The sequence below is a fragment of the Oncorhynchus nerka genome, linkage group LG15 (genome assembly GCF_034236695.1).
Source record: "Oncorhynchus nerka isolate Pitt River linkage group LG15, Oner_Uvic_2.0, whole genome shotgun sequence".
NCBI classification, from domain to species: Eukaryota; Metazoa; Chordata; class Actinopteri; order Salmoniformes; family Salmonidae; genus Oncorhynchus; species Oncorhynchus nerka.
Window position 1 is genome coordinate 16,273,899 of NC_088410.1, and position 20,000 is coordinate 16,293,898.

The 20,000-nt window shown below is 38.9% G+C and overlaps 2 protein-coding genes across 7 annotated transcripts in view; one reads left to right on the forward strand and one right to left on the reverse strand.

The window, feature by feature from the left end:
- Window positions 1–12,935, forward strand: part of LOC135560062 (tumor necrosis factor ligand superfamily member 14-like) — an 18,326-nt gene extending 5,391 nt beyond the window's left edge. For 2 of the 6 annotated variants that reach the window (XM_065001102.1, XM_065001103.1), the window contains exons 5-7: window positions 5,418–5,498; window positions 5,893–6,130; window positions 7,395–8,333. In XM_065001102.1, coding sequence (XP_064857174.1) covers window positions 5,418–5,498; window positions 5,893–6,130; window positions 7,395–7,575 — 500 coding nt within the window. In that variant the 3' untranslated portion in view covers window positions 7,576–8,333. Of the gene's footprint in view, window positions 1–5,417; window positions 5,499–5,892; window positions 6,131–7,394; window positions 8,334–12,774; window positions 12,793–12,851 lie in introns of those variants that run through there. The other 4 variants (XM_065001100.1, XM_065001101.1, XM_065001099.1 and 1 more) reach the window with 4 other exon arrangements.
- Window positions 12,936–17,386: 4,451 nt separating this feature from the next.
- LOC135560063 (uncharacterized) overlaps window positions 17,387–20,000 on the reverse strand; it is a 4,807-nt gene continuing 2,193 nt past the window's right edge. Inside the window, exons 2-3 of the mRNA XM_065001104.1 lie at window positions 19,874–19,907; window positions 17,387–19,116 (exon numbers count right to left, since the gene is read on the reverse strand). Coding sequence (XP_064857176.1) covers window positions 18,707–19,116; window positions 19,874–19,907 — 444 coding nt within the window. The 3' untranslated portion in view covers window positions 17,387–18,706. The remainder of the gene's footprint in view (window positions 19,117–19,873; window positions 19,908–20,000) is intronic.

Here is a 20,000-nt window from a genome sequence, read left to right on the forward strand (position 1 = left end):
ATCTACAGTCATATCTACAGTCATATTCATATCTACAGTCATATTCATATCTACAGTCATATCTACAGTCACATTCATATCTACAGTCATATCTACAGTCATATTCATATCTACAGTCATATCTACAGTCATATTCATATCTACAGTCATATCTACAGTCATATTCATATCTACAGTCATATCTACAGTCATATTCATATCTACAGTCATATTCATATCTACAGTCATATCTACAGTCATATTCATATCTACAGTCATCTTCATATCTACAGTCATATCTACAGTCATATTCATATCTACAGTCATATCTACAGTCATATTCATATCTACAGTCATATTAATATCTACAGTCATATCTACAGTCATATTCATATCTACAGTCATATTCATATCTACAGTCATATCTACAGTCATATTCATATCTACAGTCATATCTACAGTCATATATATCTACAGTCATATCTACAGTCATATCTACAGTCATATTCATATCTACAGTCATATCTACAGTCATATTCATATCTACAGTCATATTCATATCTACAGTCATATCTACAGTCATATTCATCATATCTACAGTCATATTCTACAGTCATATCTACAGTCATATTCATATCTACAGTCATATTCATATCTACAGTCATATTCATATCTACAGTCATATTAATCATATCTACAGTCATATCTATATATTCATATCTGCAGTCATATTCATATCTACAGTCATATCTACAGTCATATTCATATCTACAGTCATATTCATATCTACAGTCATATTCATATCTACAGTCATATTCTACAGTCATATTCATATCTACAGTCATATTCATATCTACATATATCTACAGTCACATCTACAGTCTTATTCATATCTGCAGTCATATTCATATCTACAGTCATATTCATATCTACAGTCATATTCATATCTACAGTCATATTCATATCTACAGTCATATTCATATGTACAGTCATATTAATATTCATATCTACAGTCACATCTACAGTCTTATTCATATCTGCAGTCATATTCATATCTACAGTCATATTCATATCTACAGTCATATTCATATCTAAAGTCATATCTACAGTCATATTCAGTCATATTCATATCTACAGTCACATTCATATCTAAAGTCATATCTACAGTCATATTCATATCTACAGTCATATCTACAGTCATATTCATATCTGTAGTCATATTCATATCTACAGTCACATTCATATCTACAGTCATATTCATATCTACAGTCATATCTACAGTCATATTCATATCTACAGTCATATCTACAGTCATATTCATGTCTACAGTCATATTCATATCTACAGTCATATTCATATCTACAGTCATATTCATATCTACAGTCATATTCATATCTACAGTCATATCTATTCATATCTCAGTCATATTCATTCTACAGTCATATCTACAGTCATATTCATATCTACAGTCAGTCATATTCATATCTACAGTCATCTACAGTCATATTCATATCTACAGTCATATCTACAGTCATATTCATATCTACAGTCATATCTACAGTCATATTCATATCTACAGTCATATCTACAGTCATATTCATATCTACAGTCATATTCATATCTACAGTCATATCTACAGTCATATTCATATCTACAGTCATATCTACAGTCATATATTCTACAGTATTCTATCTACAGTCATATCTACAGTCATATTCATATCTACAGTCATATCTACAGTCATATTCATATCTACAGTCATATTCATATCTACAGTCATATCTACAGTCATATTCATATCTGCAGTCATATTCATATCTACAGTCATATCTACAGTCATATCTACAGTCATATCATATCTGCAGTCATATTCTACAGTCATATTCATATCATATCTACAGTCATATTCATATCTACAGTCATATTCATATCTACAGTCATATATACAGTCATATTCATATCTACAGTCATATTCATATCTACAGTCATATCTACAGTCATATTCATATCTACAGTCATATTAATATCTACAGTCATATCTACAGTCATATTCATATCTACAGTCATATCTACAGTCATATTCATATCTACAGTCACATTCATATCTACAGTCATATCTACAGTCATATTCATATCTACAGTCATATCTACAGTCATATTCATATCTACAGTCATATCTACAGTCATATTCATATCTACAGTCATATCTACAGTCATATTCATATCTACAGTCACATTCATATCTACAGTCATATCTACAGTCATATTCATATCTACAGTCATATTAATATCTACAGTCATATTCATATCTACAGTCATATTCATATCTACAGTCATATCTACAGTCATATTCATATCTACAGTCATATTCATATCTACAGTCATATCTACAGTCATATTCATATCTACAGTCATATTCATATCTACAGTCATACAGTCATATCTACAGTCATATTCATATCTACAGTCATATATCATATCTACAGTCATATCTACAGTCATATTCATATCTACAGTCATATCTACAGTCATATTCATATCTACAGTCATATCTACAGTCATATTCATATCTACAGTCATATTCATATCTACAGTCATATCTACAGTCATATTCATATCTACAGTCATATTCATATCTACAGTCATATCTACAGTCATATTCATATCTACAGTCATATTCATATCTACAGTCATATCTACAGTCATATTCATATCTACAGTCATATTCATATCTACAGTCATATCTACAGTCATATTCATATCTACAGTCATATCTACAGTCATATTCATATCTACAGTCATATTCATATCATATTCATATCTACAGTCATATTCATATCTACAGTCATATCTACAGTCATATTCATATCTACAGTCATCTTCATATCTACAGTCATATCTACAGTCATATTCATATCTACAGTCATATCTACAGTCATATTCATATCTACAGTCATATTAATATCTACAGTCATATCTACAGTCATATTCATATCTACAGTCATATTCATATCTACAGTCATATTAATATTAATATCTACAGTCACATCTACAGTCTTATTCATATCTGCAGTCATATTAATATCTACAGTCATATTCATATTCTATCTACAGTCATATCTACAGTCATATTCATATCTACAGTCATATCTACAGTCATATTCATATCTACATTCATATCTACAGTCATATCTACAGTCATCTTCATATCTACAGTCATATTCATATCTACAGTCATATTCATATCTACAGTCATATTCATATCTACAGTCATATTCATATGTACAGTCATATTCATATCTACAGTCACATCTACAGTCTTATTCATATCTGCAGTCATATTCATATCTACAGTCATATTCATATCTACAGTCATATTCATATCTAAAGTCATATCTACAGTCATATTCATATCTGCAGTCATATTCATATCTACAGTCACATTCATATCTAAAGTCATATCTACAGTCATATTCATATCTACAGTCATATCTACAGTCATATTCATATCTGTAGTCATATTCATATCTACAGTCACATTCATATCTACAGTCATATTCATATCTACAGTCATATCTACAGTCATATTCATAGTCATATCTACAGTCATATTCATGTCTACAGTCATATTCATATCTACAGTCATATCTACAGTCATATTCATATCTACAGTCATATCTACAGTCATATTCATATCTACAGTCACATTCATATCTACAGTCATATCTACAGTCATATTCATATCTACAGTCACATTCATATCTACAGTCATATCTACAGTCATATTCATATCTACAGTCACATTCATATCTACAGTCATATTCATATCTACAGTCATATCTACAGTCATATTCATATCTACAGTCACATTCATATCTACAGTCATATTCATATCTACAGTCATATCTACAGTCATATTCATATCTACAGTCACATTCATATCTACAGTCATATCTACAGTCATATCTACAGCTGTATTAATATCTGACAGTCATATTCATATCTACAGTCACATTCATATCTACAGTCATATTCATATCTACAGTCATATCTACAGTCATATTCATATCTACAGTCACATTCATATCTACAGTCATATCTACAGTCATATTCATATCTACAGTCACATTCATATCTACAGTCATATCTACAGTCATATTCATATCTACAGTCACATTCATATCTACAGTCATATTCATATCTACAGTCATATCTACAGCTGTATTAATATCTGACAGTCATATTCATATCTACAGTCACATTCATATCTACAGTCATATCTACAGTCATATTCATATCTACAGTCACATTCATATCTACAGTCATATCTACAGTCATATTCATATCTACAGTCACATTCATATCTACAGTCATATTCATATCTACAGTCATATCTACAGTCATATTCATATCTGCAGTCATATTCATATCTACAGTCACATTCATATCTACAGTCATATATACAGTCATATTCATATCTACAGTCATATTCATATCTACAGTCATATCTACAGTCATATTCATATCTACAGTCATATCTACAGTCATATTCATATCTACAGTCACATTCATATCTACAGTCATATCTACAGTCATATTCATATCTACAGTCACATTCATATCTACAGCTGTATTAATATCTGACAGTCATATTCATATCTACAGTCATATCTACAGCTGTATTAATATCTGACAGTCATATTTGCTGTTTCTAACCAGAGTAATTCCCAACTTTATGTCAATAGTAAATTCAGAGAAGTTGATTTGAGATATTGATTCTCCTATTTTGGAGTATTGTCTTTTTGTCTCTCACTTTTTCTGTCTCTGTGTTGTATCTCTGACAGAGAAGAGATTTTCTGATCAGTTGGTGGTTTGTCTCTGTGTTGTATCTCTGACAGAGCAGAGATATTCTGACCAGTTGGTGGTATGTCTCTGTGTATTGTATCTCTGACAGAGTAGAGGTATTCTGACCAGTTGGTGGTTTGTCTCTATGTTGTATCTCTGACAAAGTAGAGATATTCTGACCAGTTGGTGGTTTGTCTCTGTGTTGTATCTCTGACAGAGTAGAGATATTCTGACCAGTTGGTGGTTTGTCTCTGTGTTGTATCTCTGACAGAGTAGAGATATTCTGACCAGTTGGTGGTTTGTCTCTGTGTTGTATCTCTGACAGAGAAGAGATATGGAAGGATGTTTTGGTGCCAAAATGTTTGTATCCTTTTCTTGATATTTACAATGAAAACGAAATCGTCTGAGTGTCTGCTTCTCTGATTCCTGGACCTTTTCTGGAAAATCTCAACTTTGGTTTTCTGAAAGTTGATCTCTCTCTCTCTCTTTTTTTATTTCTCTTTCTCTCTCTTTCTCCCTCCCTCTTTCTCTCTATCGTCCCCCCTCCCTCTCTCTCTTTCTCTCTCATGAAATAATTTCCTGTCCCCTGACAGAGACCAATGAGATTTTAGTCAAGCCTACGGGGAGGAAACTCCCACCTGAGATCCAACAGAAACCCTCAGCACACTTGATAGGTACAGTACAGCCCCTCAACACACGCACACACACACACACCTACACACACACACATACACACGCACACACACACACACACACACACACACACACACACACACACACACACACACACACACACACACACACACACACACACACACACACACACACACACACACACATTTAACCAGCATTATCTGCACTCTTAACTCCCCCTCTGCCCCATATATTTCTACCCCCCATTCCCCATCTCCCCCCCATTCCCCATTTCTCCCCCATCTCTCCCCCATTCCCCCATCCCCCCCCATTCCCCCATCTCTCCCCCCATTCCCTCATCTGCCCCCCATTCCCCATCTCTCCCCTCGCTCCCTTCCCTCTACCCCCTCCCTTCCCTCCCCCTCGCTCTCCCAGGCTCCTCCCGGGCAGTGGGTGAGGATAGTGTCGTTCTGTGGGAATCAGACATGGGCCTGTCTGCCTTCACAGATCAGATGGACTACAAAGATGGCCGCCTGGTAGCACAGAGGAATGGGCACTACTATGTCTACTCCAAAGTGCACTTCGTTGAAGACTGCTTTCTGTTCAAACACAAGGTGATGAGGATCACCGAGGGTTACAGAAACAAACCACTTGTGTTGATGAAAGCTAACAGGTCAGTGAGTGTGAGGTGATGGTCCTGGGACGGGGAGGGTGAGGGGGAGGGGGAATGTGTTGATGAAAGCTAACAGGTCAGTATGTGTGAGGTGATGGTCTTGGGACGGGGACGGGGGGGGAGGGGGGGGGAATGTGTTGATGAAAGCTAACAGGTCAGTGAGTGTGAGGTGATGGTCCTGGGACGGGGGGAGGGGGGGGAATGTGTTGATGAAAGCTAACAGGTCAGTATGTGTGAGGTGATGGTCCTGGGAGGGGGAGGGGAGGGGAGGGGGATGTGTTGATGAAAGCTAACAGGTCAGTGAGTGTGAGGTGATGGTCCTGGGAGGGGAGGGGAGGGGGGGATGTGTTGATGGAGGTCAGTATGGGGGGATGGGAGGGGGGAGGGGGAGGGGGATGTGTTGATGAAAGCTAACAGGTCAGTGAGTGTGAGGTGATGGTCCTGGGATAACAGGGGAGTGTGAGGGATGGTCCTGGGGAGGGGAGGGGAGGGGGAATGTGTTGATGAAAGCTAACAGGTCAGTGAGGTGTGGTCCTGGGATGGGGAGTGGTGGTCCTGGGGAAGTGGTGGTCCTGGGGGGGGGGAATGTGTTGATGAAAGCTAACAGGTCAGTGAGTGTGAGGTGATGGTCCTGGGACGGGGAGGGGGAGGGGGGGAATGTGTTGATGAAAGCTAACAGGTCAGTGAGTGTGAGGTGATGGTCCTGGGACGGGGAGGGGGGGAGGGGAGGGGAATGTGTTGATGAAAGCTAACTGGTCAGTGAGTGTGAGGTGATGGTCCTGGGACGGGGAGGGGGGGGAGGGGGAATGTGTTGATGAAAGCTAACAGGTCAGTGTGTCTGAGGTGGTGGTCCTGGGATGGGGAGGGGGAGGGGGAATGTGTTGATGAAAGCTAACAGCTCACTGAGTGTGTGTGAGGTGATGACAGCTAAGTGAGTGTGTGTGAGGTGATGACAGCTAAGTGAGTGTGTGTGAGGTTATGACAGCTAAGTGAGTGTGTGTGAGGTGATGACAGCTAAGTGAGTGTGTGTGAGGTGATGACAGCTAAGTGAGTGTGTGTGGGGTGATGACAGCTCACTGAGTGTGTGTGAGGTGATGACAGCTAAGTGAGTGTGTGTGAGGTGATGACAGCTAAGTGAGTGTGTGTGAGGTGATGACAGCTAAGTGAGTGTGTGTGAGGTGATGACAGCTAAGTGAGTATGTGTGAGGTGATGGTCAGGGGGCATCATTTTGGGATGTGTTCTAAGTGTCTGTCTCTCCGTTAGGTTCCATTGTCCTTCCCAGGATTCCAGACCGAAAAAGATTTCTCATCAGAATCTTCTGAACAGCTACCTGGGCGGAGTCTTTCGTCTGTTGCCTGGAGACATCATCTACGTAACCGTGGACAACGGGACGCTGCTGAGACTTGGAGCTGAAGATAATTTCATGGGTGCATTCATGATTTAGTAGACGGTGTGTATTGACACACACACACACACACACACACATACATACATACATTTGTCTATCAGATTCGTGTGTCGGTTATATTATTTCAATGTATAGATTCTAACCAAGGTGTGTTATAGAGAATCACACTAGAAAACAGACAATTGGCTTTTTAAAGGTATTTTTTACCTTGAGACAACATCTGCAGCTATTACCGTGAATGCAATCTCGGCAAATGGTGGGGAAAATGCCTTTAAAACATCCATTGTCGGCTGTCTAGTGTAGTGTTTCTCAATCCTGGTCCTGGGGACCCAAAAGGGTACAAAAACCTGCGGAGGAGTTGATTACTTGAACTGTGGGAGTACTACAATCAACAGCACCACGACCAGGACTGAGACACACTGGACTAGTGCTACAATCAACAGCACCAGGACTGAGACACACTGGACTGGTACTACAATCAACAGCACCACGACCAGGACTGAGACACACTGGACTGGTACTACAATCAACAGCACCACGACCAGGACTGAGACACACTGGACTGGTACTACAATCAACAGCACCACGACCAGGACTGAGACACACTGGACTGGTACTACAATCAACAGCACCACGACCAGGACTGAGACACACTGGACTAGTGCTACAATCAACAGCACCAGGACTGAGACACACTGGGCTACTGGGCTCTTTTATACCTTGTATTGGATTGAATCCTGGCTTTGTTGCTTTTGGATGCTGGACATTTATATTAAAGTAAAACAGTAGCAAAGTATTGAGTCCCTGTCTTGTTTATATATGGTTCTATGTTTATTTATATATATATATATATATATATATATATATATATACAGTTGAAGTCGGAAGTTTACATACACCTTAGCCAAATACATTTAAACTCTGTTTTTCACAATTCCTGACATTTAATCCTAGTAAAAATTCCCTGTTTTAGGTCAATTAGGATTACCACTTTATTTTAAGAATGTGAAATGTCAGAATAATAGTAGGAAGAATGTTTATTTATTTATTTCAGCTTTTATTTCTTTCATCACATTCCCAGTGGGTCAGAAGTTTACATACACTCAATTAGTATTTGGTAGCATTGCCTTTAAATTGCTTTAACTTGGGTCAAAAGTTTCGGGTAGCCTTCCACAAGCTTCCCAAAATAAATTGGGTGAATTTTGGCCCATTCCTCCTGACAGAGCTGGTGTAACTGAGTCAGGTTTGTAAGCCTCCTTGCTCGCACACACTTTTTCAGTTCTGCTCACACATTTTTTTTCAGTGTTTTGTGATGGCCACTCCAATTCCTTGAAATTGTTGTCCTTAATGCCATTTTGCCACAACTTTGGAAGTATGCTTGGGGTCATTGTCCATTTGGAAGACCCATTTTGTTTCAATATATCCTCATAATTTTACTGCCTCATGATGCCATCTATTTTGTGAAGTACCTGTCCCTCCTGCAGCAAAGCACCCCCACAACATGATGCTGCCACCCCCGTGCTTCACGGTTGGGATGGTGTTCTTCGGCTTGCAAGCCTCCCCCTTTTTCCTCCAAACATAACGATGGTCGTTATGGCAAAACAGTTCTATTTTTGTTTCATCAGACCAGAGGACATTTCTCCAGAAGGTATGATCTTTGTCCCCATGTGCTGTTGCAAACCGTAGTCTGGCTATTTTATGGCAGTTTTGGAGCAGTGGCTTCTTCCTTGCTGAGCGGCCTTTCAGGTTATGTCGATATGGGACTCGTTTTACTGTGGATATAGATATCTTTATACCGGTTTCCTCCATCGTCTTCACAAGGTCCTTTGCTGTTGTTCTGGGATTGATTTGCACTTTTCGCACTAAAGTACTTTCATCTCTAGGAGACAGAACGCGTCTCCTTCCTGAGCGGTATGACGGCTGCGTGGTCCCATGGTGTACTCATTGCGTACTATTGTTTGTACAGGTGAATGTGGTACCTTCGGGCATTTGGAAATTGCTCCCAAGGATGAACCAGACTTGTGGAGGTCTACAATATTTTGGCTGATTTCGTTTTATTTTCCCATGATGTCAAGCAAAGAGGCACTGAGTTTGAAGGTAGGTCTTGAAATACATCCACAGGTACACCTCCAATTGACTCAAATGATGTCAATTAGCCTATCAGAAACTTTAAAGCCATGATGTCATTTTCTGGAATTTTCCAAGCTGTTTGAAGGCAAAGTCAACTCTGTGTATGTAAACTTCTGACCCACTGGAATTGTGATATAGTGAAATAATCTGTCTGTAAACAATTCTTGGAAAAATTACTTGTGTCATGCACAAAGTAGATTTCCTAACCGACTTTCCAAAACTATAGTTTGTTAACATGAAATTAGTGGAGTGGTTGAAAAATGAGTTAATGATTCCAACCTAAGTGTATGTAAACTTTCGACTTCAACTGTATATATGGCTATATGTTTATATATTTGGCTATATGTTCAGTTGTATATATATATATATATATATATATATATGGCTATATGTGTGTATATATATGGCTATATGGTGGTATATATATGGCTATATGTTTGTATATATATGGCTATATGTTTGTATATATATATGGCTATATGTGTGTATATATGGATATATGTTTGTATATATATGGCTATATGTTTGTATATATATGGCTATATGTTGGTATGTATATGGCTATATGTGTGTATATATATATGGCTATATGTATATATATATATGGCTATATGTGTGTATATATATATATGGCTATATGTTTGTATATATATGGCTATATGTTTGTATATATATGGCTATATGTTGGTATGTATATGGCTATATGTGTGTATATATATATGGCTATATGTATATATATATATGGCTATATGTGTGTATATATATATATGGCTATATGTTTGTATATATATGGCTATATGTGTGTATATATATGGCTATATGTATATATATATGGCTATATGTGTGTATATATATGGCTATATGTATATATATATATATATATATATGGCTATATGTTTATATATTTGGCTATATGTTCAGTTGTATATATATATATATGGCTATATGTGTGTATATATATGGCTATATGGTGGTATATATATGGCTATATGTTTGTATATATATGGCTATATGTTTGTATATATATGGCTATATGTGTGTATATATGGCTATATGTTTGTATATATATGGCTATATGTTTGTATATATATGGCTATATGTTGGTATGTATATGGCTATATGTGTGTATATATATATGGCTATATGTATATATATATGGCTATATGTGTGTATATATATATATGGCTATATGTTTGTATATATATGGCTATATGTTTGTATATATATGGCTATATGTTGGTATGTATATGGCTATATGTGTGTATATATATATGGCTATATGTATATATATATATGGCTATATGTGTGTATATATATATATGGCTATATGTTTGTATATATATGGCTATATGTGTGTATATATATGGCTATATGTATATATATATGGCTATATGTATATATATATATATATATGGCTATATGTTTATATATTTGGCTATATGTTCAGTTGTATATATATATATATATATATATATATATATATATATATGGCTATATGTGTGTATATATATGGCTATATGGTGGTATATATATGGCTATATGTTTGTATATATATGGCTATATGTTTGTATATATATATGGCTATATGTGTGTATATATGGATATATGTTTGTATATATATGGCTATATGTTTGTATATATATGGCTATATGTTGGTATGTATATGGCTATATGTGTGTATATATATATATGGCTATATGTATATATATATATATATATGGCTATATGTGTGTATATATATATATGGCTATATGTTTGTATATATATGGCTATATGTTTGTATATATATGGCTATATGTTGGTATGTATATGGCTATATGTGTGTATATATATATATGGCTATATGTATATATATATATGGCTATATGTGTGTATATATATATATGGCTATATGTTTGTATATATATGGCTATATGTGTGTATATATATGGCTATATGTATATATATATGGCTATATGTTTGTATATATATGGCTATATGTTGGTATGTATATGGCTATATGTGTGTATATATGGCTATATGTTTGTATATATATGGCTATATGTTGGTATGTATATGGCTATATGTGTGTATATATATATGGCTATATGTATATATATATATGGCTATATGTGTGTGTATATATATATGGCTATATGTTTGTATATATATGGCTATATGTTTGTATATATATGGCTATATGTTGGTATGTATATGGCTATATGTGTGTATATATATATGGCTATATGTATATATATATATATGTATGGCTATATGTGTGTATATATATATATGGCTATATGTTTGTATATATATGGCTATATGTGTGTATATATATGGCTATATATATATATATATATGGCTATATGTGTGTATATATATGGCTATATGTATATATATATATATATATGGCTATATGTTTATATATTATATGTGTGCTATATGTTCATTATATATATATATATATATTATATTTATATATTTGGCTATATGTTAGTTATATATATATATATATATATATATATATGGCTATATGCTATATGTGTATATATATGGCTATATGGTGGTATATATATGGCTATATGTTTGTATATATATGGCTATATGTTTGTATATATATGGCTATATGTGTGTATATATGGCTATATGTTTGTATATATATGGCTATATGTTTGTATATATATGGCTATATGTTGGTATGTATATGGCTATATGTGTGTATATATATATGGCTATATGTATATATATATATATATATATATATATATATATAGAACATATGGCCCGGGCATAGCGGAAATGGAGGAAAACTCGCCTCCCTGCGGACCTGACATCCTTTCACTCCCTCCTCTCTACATTTTCCTCTTCTCTCTCTGCTGCTAAAGCCACTTTCTACCACTCTAAATTCCAAGCATCTGCCTCTAACCCTAGGAAGCTCTTTGCAACCTTCTCCTCCCTCCTGAATCCTCCTCCCCCTCCCCCTCCTCCCTCTCTGCAGATGACTTCGTCAACCATTTTGAAAAGAAGGTCGACGACATCCGATCCTCGTTTGCTAAGTCAAACGACACCGCTGGTTCTGCTACTGCCCTACCCTGTGCTCTGACCTCTTTCTCCCTCTCTCTCCAGATGAAATCTCGCGTCTTGTGACGGCCGGCCGCCCTACAACCTGCCCGCTTGACCCTATCCCCTCCTCTCTTCTCCAGACCATTTCCGGAGACCTCCTCCCTTACCTCACCTCGCTCATCAACTCATCCCTGACCATGGCTACGTCCCTTCCGTCTTCAAGAGATAGAGTTGCACCCCTTCTGAAAAAACCTACACTGATCCCTCCGATGTCAACAACTACAGACCAGTATCCCTTCTTTCTTTCTCTCCAAAACTCTTGAACGTGCCGTATGGCCAGCTCTCCCGCTATCTCTCAGAATGACCTTCTTGATCCAAATCAGTCAGGTTTCAAGACTAGTCATTCAACTGAGACTGCTCTTCTCTGTATCATCCGCACTGCTAAAGCTAACTCTCTCTCCTCTGCTCTCATCCTTCTAGACCTATCGGCTATGATACTGTGAACCATCAGATCCTCCTCTCCACCCTCTCCGAGTTGGGCATCTCCGGCGCGGCCCATGTTGCGTCCTACCTGACAGGTCGCTCCTACCAGGTGGCGTGGCGAGAATCCGTCTCCACACCACGTGCTCTCACCACTGGTGTCCCCCAGGGCTCTGTTCTAGGCCCTCTCCTATTCTCGCTATACACCAAGTCACTTGGCTCTGTCATAACCTCACATGGTCTCTCCTATCATTGCTATGCAGACGACACACAATTAATCTTCTCCTTTCCCCCTTCTGATGACCAGGTGGCGCTATCGCATCTCTGCATGTCTGGCAGACATATCCGTGTGGATGACGGATCACCACCTCAAGCTGAACCTCGGCAAGACGGAGCTGCTCTTCCTCCCGGGAAGGACTGCCCGTTCCATGATCTCGCCATCACGGTTGACAACTCCATTGTGTCCTCCTCCCAGAGCGCTAAGAACCTTGGCGTGATCCTGGACAACACCCTGTCGTTCTCAACTAACATCAAGGCGGTGGCCCGTTCCTGTAGGTTCATGCTCTACAACATCCGCAGATACGACCCTGCCTCACACAGGAAGCGGCGCAGGTCCTAATCCAGGCACTTGTCATCTCCCGTCTGGATTACTACTCGCTGTTGGCTGGGCTCCCTGCCTGTGCCATTAAACCCCTACAACTCATGCAGCTATCTGGTGTTCAACCTTCCCAAGTTCTCTCACGTCACCCCGCTCCTCCGCTCCCTCCACTGGCTTCCAGTTGAAGCTATCCGCTACAAGACCATGGTGCTTGCCTCACGGAGCTGTGAGGGGAACGGCACCTCAGTACCTCCAGGCTCTGATCAGGCCCTACACCCAAACAAGGGCACTGCGTTCATCCACCTCTGGCCTGCTGCCTCCCTACCACTGAGGAAGTACAGTTCCCGCTCAGCCCAGTCAAAACTGTTCGCTGCTCTGGCCCCCCAATGGTGGAACAAACTCCCTCACGACGCCAGGACAGCGGAGTCAATCACCACCTTCCGGAGACACCTGAAACCCCACCTCTTTAAGGAATACCTAGGATAGGATAAAGTAATCCCTATCACCCCCTCCCCTGAAAAGAGTTAGATGCACTACTGTTCCACTGGAGGTCATAAGGTGAATGCACCAATTTGTAAGTCGCTCTGGATAAGAGCGTCTGCTAAATGACTTAAATGTAAATGTAATATATATGGCTATATGTGTGTATATATATATGGCTATATGTTTGTATATATATGGCTATATGTTTGTATATATATGGCTATATGTTGGTATGTATATGGCTATATGTGTGTATATATATATGGCTATATGTATATATATATGGCTATATGTGTGTATATATATATATATGGCTATATGTTTGTATATATATGGCTATATGTGTGTATATATATGGCTATATGTATATATATATATATGGCTATATGTGTATATATATATATGGCTATATGTGTGTATATATGGCTATATGTTTGTATATATATGGCTATATGTTTGTATATATATGGCTATATGTTAGTATATATATGGCTATATGTTTGTATATATACGGCTATATGTGTGTATATATATGGCTATATGTTTGTATATATGGCTATATGTGTGTATATATATATATGGCTATATGTTTGTATATGTATATGGCTATATGTGTGTATATATATGGCTATATGTGTGTATATATATGGCTATATGTGTGTATATATGGCTATATGTTGGTATATATATGGCTATATGTGTATATATATGGCTATATGTGTGTATATATATATGGCTATATGGTTGTATATATATGGCTATATGTTTGTATATATATGGCTATATGGTTGTATATATATGGCTATATGTGTGTATATATATGGCTATATGGTTGTATATATATGGCTATATGTTTGTATATATATGGCTATATGGTTGGGTATATATATGGCTATATGTGTATATATATGGCTATATGTGTATATATATGGCTATATGGTTGATGATGATCCTAACTATAAACTCAGTGTTTTCTTCCTCGATGAAACAATGCTGATATTCAGACCATTTTGTCTTTTACACAATACATTAAAATAAAAAGCCAAACTCTCTAAATATATGACTCTGGTCGTCTTCCATCAGTTGAATGAACTAACCTTCAGTTATTCTTGATAAGAGTTGCTGATAAATGTCTCAAAATTTACATTTAATGTGAAATGTAAATGTACACTACAGTAAACTACACTACACAAACAGGCATCCCCATTCAATGTACACTACAGTAAACTACACTACACAAACAGGCATCCCCATTCAATGTACACTACGGTAAACTACACTACACGAACAGGCATCCCCATTCAATGTACACTACAGTAAACTACACTACACGAACAGGCATCCCCATTCAATGTACACTACAGTAAACTACACTGCACAGACAGGCATCCTCCTTCAATGTACACTACAGTAAACTACACTACACAGACAGACACAGACATCCCCATTCAATGTACACTACAGTAAACTACACTACACAAACAGGCATCCCCATTCAATGTACACTACAGTAAACTACACTACACTACACAAACAGGCATCCCCATTCAATGTACACTACAGTAAACTACACTACACAAACAGGCATCCCCATTCAATGTACACTACAGTAAACTACACTACACAAACAGGCATCCCCATTCAATGTACACTACAGTAAACTACACTACACAAACAGGCATCCCCATTCAATGTACACTACAGTAAACTACACTACACAAACAGGCATCCCCATTCAATGTACACTACAATCAACTACACTACACAAACAGGCATCCCCATTCAATGTACACTACAGTAAACTACACTACACTACACAAACAGGCATCCCCATTCAATGTACACTACAGTAAACTACACTACACAAACAGGCATCCCCATTCAATGTACACTACAGTAAACTACACTATACAAACAGGCATCCCCATTCAATGTACACTACAGTAAACTACACTGCACAGACAGACACAGACATCCCCGTTCAATGTACACTACAGACAGATCCATCTGAATCATGAACAACAGATAAACAAATCATGAAAACATAACAAATGACACCCTATTCCCTATATAGTGCACTACTTTTCATCAGTGTCCATAGGGCTCTGAGTAATAGTAGGGCACTACTTTTCAACAGGGTCCATAGGGCTCTGGGTAATACTAGGGCAATATTTATCATGCTTTGACACTGATGTGTTCACCTCTTAGAACACACACACACGCACGCACGCACGCACGCACGCACGCACGCACGCACGCACGCACACACACACACACACACACACACACACACCTCTGCAGGTAGCTACAGTAGCTTCTCTTTCGTTCCCGGCTCTTTCCTGTTCTCACCACAGCAGCTACTGTGCATCTCTTCACACACACACACACACACACACACACACAGTAACCACAGGCAGAGAAAACCTCTATGTGCTGAGAGGAGAGGAGGATGTGGTGGGGGAGGGGTGTATAAGGGGAGGGAGGGGTGTAAAGTGGAGGGAGGGGCGGAGGGACGCGTACTGAGCGCTTGCGATGCTGAGTCAGCCATACTACCGTTTGGAACTTTCCAGAGACCTGACAGTGATGTTTCGTTAAGTGGAGCAGACAGTCGCACACACACACACACGCACACACACACACACACACACAGACAGACAGACAGACAGACCCACCGAGACACAGACAGACAGACAGACAGACAGACAGACAGACAGACAGACAGACAGACAGACAGACAGACAGACAGACAGAGACGCAGACAGACAGACAGACGGGTTTGTTTCTGTGGTTGTTTGTTTGTTAGTGTACAAACACAGTTTTTCCACCAGCGGAGCAGAGGTGGAAACGAGAAGTGACGACACTGTTCTCTGTGTTCTCGGCAGCGGGGAACTTTTCCTGACCTTACTGAAGTTCCATCTTCCACACACACACACACACACACACACACACACACACACACACACACACACACACACACACACACACACACACACACACACACACACACACACACACACACACACACACACACACACACACACACACACACACACACACACACACACACACTCCCACACACACGCACACAAACACATCACACACACTCACAAGAGCTTGTGTATATCCAGGTTTATTACCTAGTTCAGCATAATTACAGTTAATTAAACATAAATAACACATAAATAACACGTAGTAAACATCTCATTTATAAATAAAAACATTCATCAATTGGTCATAGTGACCTGTGCAAATGGAATCATGTCGTCCACAAATATGATGATGTCACATAGTTCCTCCTGACATGAGCTGTGGACACGCCCACAGTGGATTGGAAGCCCAGGCCTCCGTTCCAAATGGCATCCTGCTCCTATATAGTGCACTACTACCCTATAGATTCTAGTCAAGGGTAGGGCACTATATATGGAATGACGGCTGAACTGTGTGACTAAGCTCATTCATTCTCTCACTCAGTGAGTACAGTACCTCAGAGGCTGGCTGGCCGGCCAACAGCCAATCATATCGTAGGAAACAATGTTCAGAGTTAGACTCAGCCAAACGATGTTGCCACGAGCAACACGGGCGTGTATTGAGCTGAGGGAGATGCACGTCTTCAGTCTCACACAGTATCTGTGTGCGGGTTGGCTTCACGCTGTGGTCACAATGTGGTTGCCACGGGAACAGCGGAGAACCCACCAGGCTGAAAACATTCTGCACCTATGACGTATCGCTGAGTTTCTACCTTTACGAAAATAAGAGTCCATTTTGTTGTTGTTCCAGAACAGAACACAACCCTGAAGACTCTGAGGAGGTCACTGTGGTTGCCAAGCAATGGTAATCAGGCATATCGAATCAATGATATCATGTATCCATGTATATACACAGTATATCATGTGTATGGCACATGTCTGCCCCCCCCCCACACACACTTCACAATTCTCCCCTCAAACACACCAGCACCAACGTAGTGGCATCTACACATGACAATAAACAACACATTGTAACCCTGAGTACAAATATATAAATACACATGTTTATACATTAAATATATATACATTCAATAAATATCCATATAAATAGACCTGAATTGCTTAGTTTAAATTGTTTCCATGGAGATGCCCTGAGCGACAGAGGTCAAAGTCCACAAACAGTGTATGGTGGGACGACTCTCTGTCTGCAAGTTCTCTTAGATGGGGTGCATCTCAGTACCCTTGGCTCGCTTCCTTTTCTCGTCTCCTTCCCTTCGTCTGTGGCGGAGCCCTAACTTCCATCCCAGGGGTGCGTTCAGTAGGACGCAACGTTTCGGAATGTTCAGATAGTAGCAATGTAGAACGTTATGCCTCCGCGTCATCTTAACGGAGGAATAACGTCGGCTCTGTTCACGGCATCTCTATCTGCAAAGTTTCACAAAGGTGAACGTACTGAACGTGGCCCATATCAAGCCACTAAGAAAACTCCCATTCCGGATCCGTTCCCGTCCAGTTTCCAGAACGTGTCCTGCGCTTTCGGCACCACCATACGGCCCATCAACCGGCTCTTTGAGTCCAGTCGTGTCACCTTCCAGCACCTCCTGGTTACCGTTGTCACAGGGTTTGACTCTGACCACTCTGGGAGCTCCACCTGGCAGGTGAGCTTTTCGTCACCGTGACTTGCAAGCTGGACGACGAGGATGCCCCGCCCACATTTGGCGGTACAGGTGAGCTGGAGGTCCAGGTACAGGAAGTAGAAGCCATCCTGCTTGGTTTGTAATGTATGTTGCTGAAGGTTGTATTTGTACAGATCTCCAACAGAGGAGTCCTGTCCATGTTCGACCTGGGACCAGGACATTGTGCTGTTCTCCATCGTGGCTGAAGGGGGAGACAGGAACACACACCGGTAAGGACACTAATCAAGGACTATGTTAACATTCCATTTGGTTAGGACACTAATCAAGGACTATGTTAACATTCCATTTGGTTAGGACACTAATCAAGGACTATATTAACATCCCATTTGGTTAGGACACTAATCAAGGACTATGTTAACATCCCATTTGGTTAGGACACTAATCAAGGACTATGTTAACATCCCATTTGGTTAGGACACTAATCAAGGACTATGTTAACATCCCATTTGGTTAGGACACTAATCAAGGACTATGTTAACATCCCATTTGGTTAGGACACTAATCAAGGACTATGTTAACATTCCATTTGGTTAGGACACTAATCAAGGACTATGTTAACATCCCATTTGGTTAGGACACTAATCAAGGACTATGTTTACATTCCATTTTGGTAACTTAGCAGTTGCTCTTCTCCAGAGAGACACCATATCCCCAATGCATATCAGAGTTGTTGGGCTGATCTAGGATCAGTCTAGCCTTTTAGTTAATCATAAATAAGTTGACATGGACAGGTTGGACCTGATCAATGTAGGCCGTCATTGTAAACAATCGTTTGTTCTTAACTGACTTGCCTACTTAAATAAAGGTTAAATAAAAATCAACACTCCTACAACTGACAACTAATACAAATAGAAGAGAAGTCTAACATCATTCATTGTAACTACTTTATCTACATGACGTTTGGTTTAAAATGACACTTGAAAGGCGATTGAACTTACCGGAGGTGAGTTGCACGTAGGCCAAGTTCTGCATCTGAGGATGGGGAAGAAGAGTAGGGAGGACAGTTAGAGAGGTAACACACCCGGTATCTGTATGTAGTGCACTACTCTGGCAACCTATTCCCTA